This window comes from Phocoena phocoena, chromosome 5, assembly GCF_963924675.1.
Source record: "Phocoena phocoena chromosome 5, mPhoPho1.1, whole genome shotgun sequence".
NCBI classification, from domain to species: Eukaryota; Metazoa; Chordata; class Mammalia; order Artiodactyla; family Phocoenidae; genus Phocoena; species Phocoena phocoena.
In genome coordinates, this window is record NC_089223.1 from 28,857,564 (window position 1) to 28,875,402 (window position 17,839).

Consider the following 17,839-nt stretch of genomic DNA (forward strand, 5'->3'; position numbering starts at 1 on the left):
CACAAAGCCAGGACCACACCTAGGTTATTCAAAAAGAAAATCAACATTTTTCACATTTTACTAGTAGCTTACATAAAATAAGTTTCTGGCCACAGGCCCTCAGATATTTCTGCCCTTATTTTTAAAAATGTTGCAATTATAAAAGAGCAATTTATCTTAAAACCAAACAAAATAAAACAAAAACCTCACATACAACAAAGCAGTGATGAAATTCCCATTCTTACTTGATTAAAAATACCTTTCATTTTAAGGAAAAAAGAATAGCTACCCTGTAGCATTTGGAAATAATGATTTTTACCGCCATTTTTTATACTTTTAGCCTGTTTAACTTTAAATTTCCCATGAGGTCTATGAGTATTGAGAGACTTACATCATAAAACTAATAATCTGCCCAACAATTTGGTTTTAAATCATGTAAAGTACACTGCGTAACATTTTACTTATTTTTATGGTATCTGAGCAGTCTACATAAAATCAGCATAAACAAGAACTATAAAAAGATAGTGTCCAGTGTTATTCTTTTGCATGTTTATATTCACTGCTGTTATTATTGTATTTTATTTTCCCAAATTCTTTTTTCTTTTATCAGTTATCAAGTTTTAGCTTACTGTATAGAAACAGACACATAGATACATACAGAAGTATATTCCATTTGAGTGGCTTCTCCTATTAATTTATCTTCATTCATTCATACATTCATTTAACAAATGTTTATTAATGCCCAATATGTGGCAGTCACTGTGATAAGTATATGAATTCTTTAGCTTTCATGAAGCTATAGTTCTATTAGTAAATATTTCAGATATTTCAGCAGAACATTTTTGCACAGATAGAACCTTTAGCAAATCTCAAAACATATCATGTAGGTGCCAGCCTTACACTCACAATTTCACAATAATCTATAGCTAGTAACTGGGATTCTCTCAACAAATATTTTAGAAGAAAGGTCTTCTATCTTATCTTTAGCACTAAACGAACAGTGGTCAAGCTCCTGTATAGTAAGCTCCACATATACAGAGAAAGAAGACTCACATATCTACTTTCAAACTAAAGCCATGAGAATTACCAAACACTTCAATGGGCTAACAGGCTCCTCCACAAGGGAAAGACACATGTGATTTACCTGAGGTGGATGGTATTTGAAAATAGAGGCTTTTATCAACCCTTAGGATGATCCTGAATAAACTCTGAATGTCACACAATTAGTAGAACTTTGACTACGTCGTAGTTAAGGGCTGTAAACATCAGTTTTCAGGGTCATTGGGTTGGTTTTTTTTTTAATATTTTATTTGTTTATCTTATTTATTTATTTATTTATTTTGCTACGTCGGGTCTTAGTTGTGGCACGCAGGAATTTCGTTGAGGCATGTGGGCTCTTCGTTGCAGCGGGCGGGCTTCTCTCTAGTTTCAGTGTGTGGTTTTCTCTCTCTAGTTGTGGCACACAGGCTCCAGAGCGTGTGGGTTCTATAGTTTGCAGCACGCAGGCTCTCTAGTTGAGGCACAAGAGCTCAGTAGTTGTGGCGTGCGGGCTTAGTCGCCCTGCAGCATGTGGGATCTTAGTTCCCCAACCAGGGACCAAACTCGTGTCCCCTGCATTGGAAGGCAGATTCTTTACCACTGGACCACCAGGGAAGTCCCTAGGGTTATCAGATTTTAAGACTGTTATCTATTAAAACTATTTCACCACCGGACCCTGTGCCATATGAGGAATTTTTGACAGCACTTACCTCTTCACATACATACTTAATGCTAGACTCAACTGAGACCCACACATTATTCTACTACCCTGGGGCTTCAAATTACCTGATCAAGCCTTAAAAGAATTTAAGCTATGGACAAATATAAGAAGCAAATATTTTAAATAGACCTATTGTATGTGTTCAAGATTCTGACATTATATTCACAAACAGTAATAGTTTGGATGAATATTGGTTCGATTAATAAAAATGTGTTTGATGAGCCTCCAGTTGATGTTTAAATTCCTTCTGTAATAATCCAAACAAATAAAGGCTGGTAAAATTGTAGATGGATAAAGGAAATTTTAAACAAGAGTGCCTTGAGAACTCAAGGAGGAGTTTATTCTGCAAATTTTCAAAAATGTATTCCAAAATCAATCAAAGTCCCACCTTACAAGAAGAGTTTTCTCTTAATGACAGCCTGAAGCTCAAGAACATGAGTAACAAGTTAAAAAGAGGGAAAACTACAAAATAGTTTTTGAATCAACAGCCCCCAAGGTCATCACACAGCTCACCAAGTTCCAGAGAGTTGCTCAATCACACTTAAGGGACATAAGAGGGTCATCTATATTTTCTTTTGAAGAAATACATATTTTTTTAAAACAACAAAAACTCAACTATAGAGACACGTTTAAAATTATAAGAATTTATCCTTATAATTTCCTAAAACCTTCAATATTTACACACATTAAAAAAAATCCAATCTCTAAAGTTCAAATAAAGGAGCTAAAAAATTAGTTATTAGTGGTTGTTTCTGAAATCTCTATCTTGTGACACATTATTTGAAATGAAATATAAAGGAAATGACTGTTCAATACTAGCTGTTTGACTTTGCATTTTAAATGAATACAAAATAATGAAAGTCACTGTGTTGCTACCACACTTAAGCAGTATGACTCACCATTTTCTTTCAAAAGCCCCATGGAAGAGGAGGTCATGTGTCGTAAGTGCAAGCCAAGGTTGATGATGGGGAAGGCACAAAGTGAGTCCACCATTCTGTTTCCAAAACATGAAGGTAGAGCTTTGAGTGATTTACTAGTAATCAAACTTTCTAGACTAATGTTACAGGATTAGATGCTAATCATGGAGAGAAAACCTCATCTCCTATCGACCGAGACTATGACTATTGTATCCTCAGGACCCTCACTGCAGAGTAAGGGGCACATGGTAGGTCCTCTATAAATATTTATTATTGAATGAAGACAAAATAGTACCAAATTTTGCTGGATCTAAGCAGGGATAACATAGGAACATTTGCTTTCTGAAAGAAAAATTCTAATAAAAATCAGAAAAATGAACATGCATCATATCTATTTCTTCTGTTTTGCAAGAGATTTTAAGTAATATGTTTTCCTATCATGACTTGGAGAGCTTCAACCAAGTCAGCTGAATCAAAAAACGGGCACCATGTAGCAACTTTAGAAAATGTAAATAAGCAAAAGTAAGAAAATAAAAATTACCCCTAGTTCACTACCCTAGTACATGAATAATAATTGTAAAGCCTTAAATGCTTCCTATGAGCTGAGCACTATTCTAAGCCCTTTATGTGTCTTACCACATTTAATACTCACAACAAGCCTCTGAATATTTACTATTATTATACTCATTTTATAAAGGAAGAGACTAAGAGATTTAGGGGTTAAATAGTATATAGTTCAGATTACTCCAGCTACAAATGGGTGGAGCCAGGATTTGAATCCAGGCAGTGGGATTTAAGGAACTAAGTAAGCGCCTTATTACTACTTTATACTCACTCCATTTGTCATGATTAACATGTGTAATATACCCCACACCTTCTCTATGTTTAGGTGTACATAAATGTACATGAACTTTTTAGCTTATTTTTTATACGTGATAACATATAGTGAATATATTTCTTTGTAAATGCACAAAGATACACGTCATTATTTTGGTATAGAAATGCAATTGCTAGTTCAAATATTAAAGAAATGTTACATAAATTTTTAGGATTTTAAAACATTCTACCCATCAAAAAACTAGGGTCTATGAAGAAAGTCTGTGACTGTCTGCTTTTGAGTTTCATATCTGGCGTATAGTAGGTGTTCAATAAATAGTAAATAAATGAGTGACTTATAGGATCCATTAGTCTGTCACTCATGTGGTCACGTTTATGCAGTTGGCCAAAGAACTGAGGTACCCCTTATATGACAAAATCACATTGTCAAGGGAAAATATGAGAGGTTTGAGTATGCAGGCAGCTTTGCAAAACTCCATTTGAAATTCTAGAATTTTATTTATATGATCAAGAATGGGATCAACATACATAGTTGTAGTTTGCTTTGCTTCCTTATAACTAGTCCCTGGTTAACTATTAGTTAAATCTCCAAATTAGAACTATTAATTGCATTTTTCAATGATTCCCTATTAATGAAAGATTCTAACAGAAGTAGACCACAATTCGTTCACTTAAGCAAAATATTGTGCAAACACTAAGGTGAAATACCAGAGTTGTTTCAACACAAATGTGAAATGCCATGAGGAATTCTATCATTATTTTATAATACCCTCATTCTGTTATTAAATTGATCAGAATAACCTAAATACAAATTGTTATGTAACACATAAGAAACTCCCACTGATCACAAAACTACGGGAAGAAGTTGAGGCTCACTTGCCTGAAATACAGAATGCGTTTACAGAAATGCAGTTGTCATACCTTCAAATGTACCAAATATTATTAACTAAAAAGTTAGCTCTAATAAATAAATTTCCTTGATGGAAAATTAATATTTAGAATGCACTCACATTTATCATTATTGAAATAAAAAAGTATTTAATATATGACAATTAATCTTTGAAGTTAGAATTCAAAGGTGTATTGAAGAACTTCAGTTCCTTAAGCTTAAACTTGAAAATGCAGAAGTATTCAATTTTGTTTTCCTTTGCAAGTCAAACATAGAGAAATTTGGGAAAAGGAAAAAAAAAAACATACATTTATAAGATTCCATCATATTTCTTCATGTATTTTCCAAGGAAATTTCTTTTGTTGGGTCAATATTTTTATGGTCTACCTAAAAATATTATGTGTCACCTTAAAAATTAGTGTTTTCCACAGCATCTTCTAGGAAATTAAAAGTCGTTTCTGTACAACTCCTCTCTCTGGGTTCTATTTGTCTTGAACAGAAACCTTTCCAGGGTCTCACAAAGAGTTGGGCAGTTCATGCTAATTAGTCCAAAAGCCTTCCCTGCATTGTTAACAACCCCCTACCTGATTTCCTGACTGATTCCATTTTCCTTTCTGTTGCTTATACCCTCATGGCTAAGTCACTTCTAACATTTATGAAAAGAAGCCAACTGCTGTGGCAGGAAACAAGTTACCGCCATAAGTTACCTATAAATAAAGACAAGGCAGGGCTTCCCTGGTGGCGCAGTGGTTGAGAGTTTGCCTGCCAATGCAAGGGGCGCGGATTCGTGCCCCGGTCCGGGACGATCCCACATGCCGTGAGCGGCTGGGCCCTTGAGCCATGGCCGCTGAGCCTGGGCGTCTGGAGCCTGTGCTCCGCAACGGGAGAGGCCACAACAGTGAGAGATCCGCGTACCGAAAAAAAAAAAAGACAAGGCAGCCTTAGTGGATTGAAGTTCAGTCTCTATGTACCCCAGGCTGTCATTGAAGTACTTGCTCTTAGTTTCAAAGGGTGTTGATCTTCCTCATTAAGCAGGATTTGATCTTCCTCATTAAGCAGGATTTGTTTTCATTAAACATGGATTGTTAGGATGTCAAGAGATCTTTATCTTTCACCAGTTGCTGAAGAAACAATTCTTTGGGAAATACTCAACTCTCTTGAGAAAGACATACTGAAAGGTATTAAACCTGATCAGATTTATTAATGAGTGCTCTAATTTTCCCTAAATTATTACTATTTTTCCTTGGATTACAGCCCCATCTAAATATACTGAAAATGGTAGTTTTTCAACATTAGTTCAGTTAGCTTTTCTAGTTTTAAAGTTTAGCTGAAATTCTAAACTGTTTGGTTAAATTGCTATATTAACTACTCTTTTAGCAGGTAACACTCTGCTAGACCAACCTGGGTCTCAGGTTAACTTAAGTAAAGGCAAAAGAATTTTTTTTTTTAACTAGTATATTTCCAATACAATCATTTATTTTCCTTCCTAATTAGTATCTTCTCTTACCATGGATAAAACCAAACCCTCAGTATTAAAGCTGTACATATACTCCACGCTTCCAAATTCCAGTATCGTATTACACTTTAAGCCAAGAAAGTGGTTACTTCTGAGCGTAAAACTTGTAGTGCTAAGCACAGTTTGCAGGATAAATGTTGGAAGATCCAGGACATTCTTTACAGTCACAGCAACATTTTTTCTAATTTCTATTATTTATAGCTGTGCCAATTACCCCACATTTCTGACCATGTTATATAATGAATTAATACAAAACAAGCCACTGAAAAATACATTTTAACAGAGCAGTATTTACATTCTACAAGTATAAATGTTCCTACAAAATGTGCTGAAGGGCCTTTAGAGGTTCTATCTGTAGCTTTAGGGCCAAAAATTATGTACACAATTGTAAGATTACCCCAAAGATGATGCTGTTATTTAGTGGAATAACTCAGAAAAGTAACTGACCCAGCTCCAGACACCTTTGGAAAGCAGAAGCAATGCTCAAAATTCCTGCCTTCAAACTATGCTCAGTAGGATCATCCTCACCTTCTGTTAGAAAAAGACTAACTTTAAATTATTATATTAAAAAAGAAAAATTATAACAACTCTTCTCCATAATAGCTGCAGATGAATTATTAAAATACCAAACTTATGTAATATTATCATAAAATATGGCATTTTTCTCAAGAAAGCCACAAATTGGATTTGAGCTTATGCACTGTAAAACCCAGATGGTTTGCTTAACTATTCAGACATCTTCCAGTTCAAAAGTTAATTGAACTGAAAACTAAAATTTTGATAATTAATATGCTTTGAGGTACTCAAGCAGAAGGACAAATTAGCCTCATGCATGGGGTGTTAACAGACTTGAGAAACCATGACAATTGGTCAACAAATACTGGCAAAGTAGAATAGTGTATGTTTTCTATAAGTTAACCAATTACACATTACCTGGTCTTCGCATGGTGCTGTTGCTTCTCTTTCTCCATTTTTTTACTCACTGAATCAATATTAGTCACTATTTTACCCAGATTAACTTGTTCTGGAATTCGAAAGAAAAGAAAAGAAAAGCTTTAATTGTATACTATTAGTTTTCAAGTTCTAAGTGCATTCTTTGAATTAAACTGCAAATCACAGATTTTTTTAATAACAGGTACAATATTTTTCAAAAACATTACTAACACAAAGATATGGTAAAGATAAACATTTGAGTGTTTTTTCCCACCCCATGCTCCTCAGATGTTTTGCAATTACTAAAATTTAGGACTGAAAGTGTAGAGTAAATGAACTGCATATATCAGACAGGAGATAGCTTCCAGAGAAATGTCTGCAAGAATACAGCACATTCCAATGAGTACAAAAAGCCTCGTTTATACATATCAGCATTATTATCATCCTTATCTTCAGCAGGCTTAGGTTTTACCGCAGAGCCTGCTATTTTAAAATAATTTAGCAATCATTAGTTAATGTAAATAGGAACACTGAGTGCTCCAGAAATCTCCTCCATTTGATAGAAAGACTGAAGTCCACAAAAGGCAAAGGTTCTGCTATTTAAAAAATCTAGTTATTAGAGTCTATAAAGAAACCTACATAAATATTTTTAAATACCTATTACTTTCTATTTTGTACAAATAATGGGACTAACACAGTTTGAAACACTGCAACAAAATATTAAGTCATGTATCTATTAAAGACATTCTAGCTACTAGTTCAGGTATATTAAAAAGATATTAAAGATACAGAGAACATATGAGATTAAACCCTCTGTTTTAGAAATTTTACAAACTATTTGGTTTGTAAATGCTAACATTTTACAAACTACTTGGTTTGTAAATGCTAACAAATAAAAGAGCACAGTCGATAGCATTATATAATCTAGATTTAAAATGTATAACAAAGAACACAAAAAATTAGGAGAAATGGAAAACAGAATGGTAGTATTTATTGACTATTTATATCAGGGGTGTTGGTTAGCATTCCCTGTGAATTACCTCACACTTAAACCTCAAAACTGTTCTATTGTTTTTTGGTGAAGTATTGTGATTATTCTCTATTATACAGGAAAACAGTTTACCAAAGATCTAAGTTAAAAGGTGCAGAGCCAGGGCACAAACCCATATCCCTCTGACTGTAAATTCACTCTTCTTCACTCTGCTCCACTGCCCCCAGGTAGAGCTCCCGGGGCCTCAGGTGCCTAACTATGGGAAAAGGATAATTTCTGCCATGCTTACTTTGGAGGGTGACTACAGAGCTCAAAAGACACACTTTACATAAAGATACACAGTAAGTTGAGAAATATCGTATTAAAGTGAAGAAGTAGAGAAAGAATTTATAAGTTAGAGTCGTAAAAATAGAAACATTTAAAAATATCTGCCATATGCCAAGTGCGCTACTTGCTGTATACAGATTAGCATATTTTATTCTCACAACCACCCCATAAATTAGGTACTATTATTATCCCCATTTTACAGATGAGAACACTGAAGCAGAGAAACAGAGATTAACCTTCCTAAGGTTATACAGCTAGCAGGAGGTAGAGGCAATATTCAAACCCAGGCAGGCAGTCCCTACAGCCTGCATTCTTAATCACTAGGATACCCAATATGCATATTTTTAATTTTACTTATTTAAGGAATATCTACTGAGTGAAAATTGTCATGCTAACTCCTAGAGAGGAGATATAAGATATAATGATTAATAAAAGATTGCCACTCTCAATGGACAGCATAACTAACATGAAAATCACTCAGAAAAGTGAAGGAGAAAAAGGATGTGGGGAAATGTCAGGAGACGTGCAACGCAGATATCTAGAGAGTGAATTTTACAGTGATGCTAAAGGAACTAAGCTTGTGCTACTATAATAATTAATAAAGCAAAAGATATGCCCATTTTGAGAAAAAAGTATTAAAAACTTTAGGGATAATCCATTTAATCGCTAAACTGAAAGCCCTCTACAGTACCATTTAACTAAATCATGTTAGTACTGCATCCAAAATAGAAAATAAGTGCAGTTACACCCCTTTCAAAAAGTAGTATAGGGGCTTCCCTGGTGGCACAGTGGTTAAGAATCCTCCTGCCAATGCAGGGGACATGGGTTCAAGCCCTGGTCTGGGAAGATCCCACATGCCGTGGAGCAAGCCCGTGTGCCACAACTAAGCCCGTGTGCCACAACTACTGAGCCTGTACTCTAGAGCCCACGAGCCACAACTACTGAGCCCACGTGCCACAACTACTGAAGCCCATGCGCCTAGAGCCGGTGCTCTGCAACAAGAGAAGCCACTGCAATGAGAAGCCTGCACACCGCAACAAAGAGTAGCCCCCGGCTCACTGCAACTAGAGAAAGCCTGTGTGCAGCAACGAAGACACAACAGAGCCAAAAATAAAAATAAATTAAAAATAAATAAAAAATTTTTAAGTAGTATAGAGTTAATGAAGATTTCTAGAAAGGCAATTAAAGCATATGAAAATCCTACATTACTTCTAATTAGTTTAGATAAACCTTTAGATGGGGAACAAGACTTACTGTGTGACTTTGGGCAAGTTATAACATCTCTTGAGTTCACAACCATTCCCTTTATGTAAAATCTAGTCTCTAAAACAATTACATCAACTCTAGAATTTCAGTTCTGGAACATAAACTATAAATCACTTCTGGTTAAAATGATTAGTAAAAGACAGGAAGACTGGGAAAAGGAAATGCAGGTAAAGTGATGAACATTTGGGGGTTTTGTAATGAAATCAAACAAATGAAACATAAGGCATTAGAACTTCCAACCAAAGAACTCTAGTCCTTAACACTATTTACCATGTTTTTCTCAGAGTTCAGCTGGAATCAATCATTCATTCATCTGGAGTCAATCATCCATTCAATTTCCTTCACTTCTGAATATTTCACTTGTCTCCTTCATGGGCTCATTTTGCTATGACTACCTCAACTTGTAGTCTTGTTGTGTATGCCCCACAGCTCTTTCCGTGACTGCCTTCTAACCCTTTGCTTAAATGATTTGGTCCACTCCCATGGCTATATTCATCATGTAAATGTGGATACTTCACAAAATCTCTATATCTTGATCAGACCACTCTCAAGGGCCAAATTTGAATAACTATCTCTATATGCATGTCCCAAAGACATTCCAATCAACATGTCCCCTCTCACAATTAATGACACCACCATCCATTCAAAACCCAGAAGTCTGGGGCTTCCCTGGTGGCGCAGTGGTTGAGAGTCCGCCTGCCGATGCAGGGGACGCGGGTTCGTGCCCCTGTCTGGGAAGATCCCACACGCCGCGGAGCGGCTAGGCCTGTGAGCCATGGCCGTTGAGCCTGCGCATCCGGAGCCTGTGCTCCACAACGGGAGAGGCCACAACAGTGAGAGGCCCACATACTGCAAAAAAAAAAAAAAAAAAACCCAGAAGTCACCTCTACTACTCACTCTCCCTCAGCCTCCTAGTACAATCAGTCATCAAATCCCTTCCACTTTTCCACTCATACTGTCTCAACACAGAGCTATACCATCTCTTCTCTGGAACACTAATAGCTTCCTCACTTGGATTCCTGCTTCCAACCATGATACCCTCCAATCCATCCTCCATACTTTCTATAAATAATCTATAATTTTCCAAATAATGGGATTTTAAATTATCATTGTTATTATTTAAAAATTTAACTTCACTGTAATCAGAGACCATGATTTATATAATTCTAAAATCTTTGAAATTTATTGACCCCTACTTAATAGACCAATGTGTAGTCAGTTTTCACAATATTCCATACTTGTTTGAAAAGGTACATCCTCTCACTGTTGTTCTGTACTCATCTAATAAATTAAGCTTCTTAATTTAGTTGTTTAAGTCAAATACTCTGTAGCCTTACTGATATATGTGTATGCACACAGTTATGTAAATATGTGTGTATACATTATTTTTTGCTGGACAATTTGAAAGTTGCAAACAGTATGACATTTCACCCCTAAATACTTCATCATATAACTCCTAAAAACAAGCACATCCTCTACACATTCACAATATCCACCCAAGAAATTAACACTGATACAATAAGACCTTAACCCTAACACTAACCCTAACCGGATGTATCTGTATACAAATTCCCATAGTATTGTGTAGGGACTATGTGACAAGTTCTCCTGGTCTCCATCCTATGAACACCTGGCTGCTCATTTTCAATCTCTCTCCTTCTTCTATCAGACCTCTAAAAAATGCAGTGCCATGAGCCTCTATCATAAGCCCTTTCGCTTGTGTTAACTTCACTTGCTCCTTGGGAGATTTCATCCAGTTCCTTAGGTAAATATGTCCATACACCAGTGACTCTAAAACTTTATCCTCCAGGCCATACCTGTCCTCAAAATTTCAGACCCATGTATATAATTGTCTTACATGTGAAGTTGCATGTTAATAAGCATTTCAAATATAATGTATTTAATAGAAACCTTGGTCTTCTCTTCCAAACACTGTTCTTTCTTGTCTTTCTTGTGTCAGTAAATGACATCACCACACAGCCACCCACTCAAACCAGAAACTCATAACCTGTCACTAAAATATATATCAAATTTACCAATTTTCCTCCAGTGTCACTAATACCACCACAATAATGCTACATACCAAACCAAACCAAAACTCAGTGGATTATAAGTTTAGATGATTCTTGCTCATGGTTCTTTGACTTGGCCAGAGCAGCTCCGCTTCAGGCTCTGAGGCACGTGGCTTAGATGAGCCATGCCGGAGGGGCAGCTACCTGGGGCATGGTCTTCTCATGGCAGACCAAGGAGTAAGACATACAAGTTAAACCACTAAAACAGCGGTCCCCAACCTTTTTGGCACCAGGGACCAGTTTCATGGAAGACAATTTTTCCACGGACCAGACGGTGGGGGGATAGTTTTGGGAGGATTCAAGCCCATTACATTTATTGTGTACTTCCTTTCTATTATTATTATATTGTAATATATAATGAAATAATTATACAACTCACCATAATGCTGACAGGAGGTGGAGCTCAGGCGATAATGCAAGCGATGGGGAGCGGCTATAAATACAGATGAAGCTTCACTCGCTTGCCCGCTGCTCACTTCTTGCTGTGTGGCCCAGTTCCTAACAGGCCACAGACCAGTATGGGTCCATGGTCCAAGGGTTGGGGTCCCCTGCACTAAAACTATTGGCTGTGTTATATCTTGTCACCTTCCATTCGCCAAAGCAAGCACATGGTCAGTCTCAAAGGCTGGCCAGGGAAGGGAAGCATACTCCAACCCACAGTGGAGGAGGAAGAGAGCGGATGTGTCTTGAACAATAACTCAATCTAAGCCAACATTATCTTTTGCCTAGACTGAAAACTGGCTTTCTAATTACCCTCCCACTTTCCCTCTAGACTCTGCTCACTCCAATCTACACACAAAGGTCAACATATCTTTTCAAAATGGAAATGTGGGGGAGACCTTCAAGATGGCAGAGGAGTAAAATGTGGAGATCACCTTCCTCCCCACACATACACCAGAAATACATCTAAATATGGAACAGCTCCTACAGAACACCTACTGAATGCTGGCAGAAGACCTCAGACTTCCCAAAAGGCAAGAAATTCCCCACATACCTGGGTAGGGCAAAAAAAACAAGAAAAAACAGAGACAAAAGAATAAGGATGGACCTGCACCTTGGGGAGGGAGCTGTGAAGGAGGAAAAGTTTCCACACACTAGGAAGCCCCTTCGCGGGCGGAGACTGCGGGTGGCGGAGGGGGGAAGCTTTGGAGCCACAGAGGAGAGCGCAGCAACAGGGGTGCGGAGGGCAAAGCGGAGAGATTCCTGCACGGAGGATCACTGCCGACCAGCACTCACCAGCCTGAGAAGCTTGTCTGCTCACTGGCCGCGGTGGGCGGGGGCTGGGAGCTGAGGCTTGGGCTTTGGAGGTCAGATCCCAGGGAGAGAACTGGGGTTTGCTGCGTGAACACAGCCTGAAGGGGGCTAGTACACTACAGCTAGCCAGGAGGTAGTCCGGGAAAAAGTCTGGAACTGCCTAAGAGGCAAGAGACCATTGTTTCGGGGTGCGCAAGGACAGGGGATTCAAAGCACTGCCTCAACAAGCCCCAGAGATGAGCTCGAGCCATGGCTATCAGTGTGGACACTAGAGACCAGCATGAGATGCTAAGGCTGCTGCAGCCACCAAGAAGCCTGTGTGCAAGCACAGGTCACTATGCACACCTCCCCTCCTAGAAGCCTGTGCAGCCCACCACTGCCAGGAACCCGTGATCCAGGGACAACTTCCCTGGGAGAACACATAGTGCGCCTCAGGCTGTTGCAATGTCATGCTGGCCTCTGCCACCGCAGGCTCACCCCACATTCCATACCCCTCCTTCCCCCCAACCTGAGTGAGCCACAGCCACAGCCACTCTTTTAACCAACCCCCCCAAGTCTGGGCGGGAACAGACGCCCTCAGGCGACCTACACGCAGAGGCCAAAATTTAAATTTGGGGCCAAATGCAAAGTTGAACACCAGGAGCTGTGTGAAGAAAGAAGAGAAAGGGAAATTTCTCCCAAAGGCCTCAGGAGCAGCAGATTAAATGTCCACAGTCAACCTGATATACCCTGCATCTCTGGAATACCTGAATAGATAACGCATCATCCTGAAATGGAGGCGGCGGACTTTCAGAGCAACTGTAGACTTGGGGTTTGCTTTCTGCATCTAATTTGTTTCTGGTTTTATGTTAACTTAGTTTAGTATTTACAGCTTATTAACATTGGTAGATTTGTTTATTGATTTGGTTGCTCTCTTCTTTTTTTGTATATAGATATATATTTTTTTCCTTTTTCTCTTTTTGTGAGTGCGTATGTGTATGCTTCTTTGTGTGATTTTGTCTGCATAGCTTTGCTTTTACCATTTGTGCTAGGGCTATCAGTCTGTGGTTTTTTTTTAAATATAGTTTTTAGCACTTGTTATCATTGGTGGATTTGTTTTTTGGTTTGGTTGCTTGGTTGCTCTCTTATTTCTTTCTCTATATTTTCTTTTCTTTAATAACTTTTTAATTTTAATAATTTAAAAAATTTTTTATTTTAATAACTTTGTTTTTATTTTATTCTTTCTTCCTCCCTCTCTCCTTCCCTCCCTCCCTCCCTCTTTCTTTCATTTTCTTTCTTTCTTTCTTTCTTTCTTTCTTTCTTTCTTTCTTTCTTTCTCTCTTTCTCTGTCTCTCTGTTTCTCTGTCTCTCTGTCTGTCTGTCTCTCTCTCTCTCCCTCTCTCTCTTTCTCTCTTTCTTTCTCCTTTTTCTTCTGAGCTGTGCGGCTGACATGGTCTTGGTGCTCCAGCCAGGGGTCAGGCCTGTGCCTCTGAGGTGGGAGAGATGAGTTCAGAATATTGGTACACCAAAGATCTCCCAGCTCCACATAATATCAAACGGGGAAAGCTCTCCCAGAGATCTCCACCTCAAAGTTAAGACCCAGCTCAACTCAACAACCAGAAAGCTACACTGCTGGACACCCTATGCCAAACAACTAGCAAGACAGGAAAACAAACCCACCCATTAGCAGAGAGGCTGCCTAAAATCATAATAAGGTCAAAGGCACCCCAAAACACACCATCGGACGCAGTCCTGCCCACCAGAAAGACAAGATCCAGCCTTATCCACCAGAACACAGGAGAAAGTCACCTCCACCAGGAAGCCTACACAACCCACTGAACCAACCTTAGCCACTGGGGCAGACGCCAAAAACAATGGGAACTATGAACATGCAGCCTACGAAAAAGAGACCTCAAACACAGTAAGTTAAGCAAAATGAGAAGACAGAGAAACACACAGCAGATGAAGGAGCAAGGTAAAAACCTGCCAGACCAAACAAATGAAGAGGAAATAGGCAGTGTACCTGAAAAAGAATTCAGAGTAATGATAGTAAAGATGATCCAAATTCTTGAAAAAGAATGGAGAAAATACAAGAAATGTTTAACAAGGACCTAGAAGAACTGAAGAGCAAACAAACAGTCATGAACAACACAATAAATGAAATTAAAAATTCTCTAGAAGGAATCAATAGCAGAATAACTGAGGCAGAAGAACGGATAAGTGACCTGGAAAAAAGAATGGTGGGGCTTCCCTGGTGGCGCAGTGGTTGAGAGTCCGCCTGCCGATGCAGGGGACACGGGTTTGTGCCCCGGTCCGGGAGGATCCCACATGCCGTGGAGCAGCTGGGCCCGTGAGCCATGGCTGCTAAGCCTGCACGTCCGGAGCCTGTGCTCCGCAACGCAAGAAGTCACAACAGTGAGAGGCCCGCATACCGCAAAAAAAAAAAGAATGGAAATAACTACTGCAGAGCAGAATAAAGAAAAAAGAATGAAAAGAATTGAGGAAAATCTTAGAGACCACTGGGCAACATTAAACACACCAACATTTGAATTATAGGGGTCCCAGAAGAAGAAGAGAAAAAGAAAGGGACTGAGAAAATATTTGAAGAGATTATAGTTGAAAACTTCCCTGATATGGGAAAGGAAATAGTCAATCAAATCCAGGAAGGGCAGAGAGTCCCATACACGATAAATCCAAGGAGAAACACACCAAGACACATATTAAGCAAACTATCAAAAATTAAATACAGGGCTTCCCTGGTGGTGCAGTGGTTGAGAGTCCGCCTGCCGATGCAGGGGACATGGGTTCGTGACCCAGTCCGGGAGGATCCCACATGCCGCGGAGTGGCTGGGCCCATGAGCCATGGCCGCTGGGCCTGCGCGTCTGGAGCCTGTGCTCTGAAATGGGAGAGGCCACAACAGTGAGAGGCCCATGTACCGCAAAAAAAAAAAAAAAAAAATTAAATACAAAGAAAAAATATTAAAAGCAGCAAGTGAAAAACAACAAATAACATACAAGGGAATCCCCATAAGGTTAACAGCTGATCTTTCAGCAGAAATTCTGCAAGCCAGAAAGGAGTGGCAGGACATATTGGAAGTGATGAAAGGGAGAAACCTACAACCATGATTACTCTACCCAGCAAGGATCTCATTCAGATTCAATGGAGCAATTAAAACCTTTACAGAAAAGCAAAAGCTAAGAGAATTCAGCACCACCAAACCAGCTTTAAAACAAATGCTAAAGGAACTTCTCTAGGCAGGAAACACAAGAGAGGGAAAAGACCTACAATAACAAACCCAAAACAATTAAGAAAATGGTAATAAGTACATACATATCGATAACTACCTTAAATGTAAATGGATTAAATGCTCCCACCAGAAGACATAGACTGGCTGAATGGACACAAAAACAAGACATATATATGCTGTCTACAAGAGACCCACTTCAGACCTAGAGACACATACAGACTGAAAGTGGGTATGCAAAAAGATATTCCATGTAAATGAAAATCAAAAGAAAGCTGGAGTAGCAATTCTCATATCAGACAAAATAGACTTTAAAATAAAGATTATTACAAGCGACAAAGAAGGACACTACATAATGATCAAGGGATCGATCCAAGAAGAAGATATAACAATTGTAAATATATCTGCAGAGAACACAGGAGCACATCAATACATAAAGCAAATGCTAACATCCATAAAAGGGGAAATTGACAGTAACACAATAATACTAGCGGAATGAACACCCAACTTTCAACAATGGACAGGTCATCCAAACTGAAAATAAATAAGGAAACACAAGCTTTAAATGATACATGAAACAAAATGGACTTAATTGATATTTACAGGACATTCCATCCAAAAACAACAGAATACACATTCTTCTCAAGTGCTCATGGAAAATTCTCCAGGATAGATCATATCTTGGGTCACAAATCAAGCCTTGGTAAATTTAAGAAAATTGAAATCGTATCAAGTATCTTTTCCAATCACAACACTATGAGACTAGATATCAATTACAGGAAAAAGTCTGTAAAAATTACAAACACATGGAGGCTAAACAATACACTACTAAATAACCAAGAGGTCACTGAAGAAATCAAAGAGGAAATCAAAAAATACCTAGAGACAAATGACAATGGAAACACGACAACCCAAAACCTATGTGATGCAGCAAAAGCAGTTCTAAGAGGGAAGTTTATAGCAATACAATACTACCTCAAGAAGCAAGAAACATCTCAAGTAAATAACCTAACCTTACACCTAAAGCAATTACAGAAAGAAGAACAAAAAAAAAAAACCCAAAGTTAGCAGAAGGAAAGAAATCATAAAGATCAGATCAGAAATAAATGAAAAAGAAATGAAGGAAACAATAGCTAAGATCAATAAAACTAAAAGCTGGTTCTTTGAGAAGATAAACAAAATTGATAAACCATTAGCCAGACTCATCAAGAAAAAAAGGGAGAAGACTCAAATCAATAGAATTAGAAATGAAAAGGGAGAAGTAACAACTGACACTGCAGAAATACAAAAAATCATGCAGGATTACTACAAGCAACTCTATGCCAATAAAATGGACAACCTGGAAGAAATGGACAAATTCTTAGGAAAGCACAACCTTCCGAGACTGAACCAGGAAGAAATAGAAAATTTAAAAGACCAATCACAAGCAGTGAAATTGAAACTGTGATTAAAAATCTTCCAACAGACAAAAGCCCAGGACCAGATGGCTTCACAGGCGAATTCTAGCAAACATTTAAAGAAGAGCTAACATCTATCCTTCTCAAGCTCTTCCAAACTATGGCTGAGGAACACTCCCAAACTCATTCTAAGAGGCCACCATCACCCTGATACCAAAACCAGAAGAGATGTCACAAAGAAAGATAACTACAGGCCAATATCACTGATGAACATAGATGCAAAAATCCTCAACAAAATATGAGCAAACAGAATCCAACAGCACATTAAAGGGATCATACACCATGATCAAGTGGGGTTTATCCCAGGAACACAAGGATTCTTCAATACATGCAAATCAATCAATGTGATAAACCATATTAACAAATTGAAGGAGAAAAACCATATGATCATCTCAATAGACACGAAAAAGCTTTTGAT

At 38.2% G+C, this 17,839-nt stretch overlaps 1 protein-coding gene across 1 annotated transcript in view; it reads right to left on the reverse strand.

The window, feature by feature from the left end:
* IQCM (IQ motif containing M) overlaps positions 1-17,839 on the reverse strand; it is a 351,685-nt gene that overhangs the window by 294,128 nt on the left and 39,718 nt on the right. Inside the window, exon 4 of the mRNA XM_065877201.1 lies at positions 6,831-6,921. Within this exon, the coding sequence (XP_065733273.1) occupies positions 6,831-6,921 (91 nt within the window). The remainder of the gene's footprint in view (positions 1-6,830; positions 6,922-17,839) is intronic.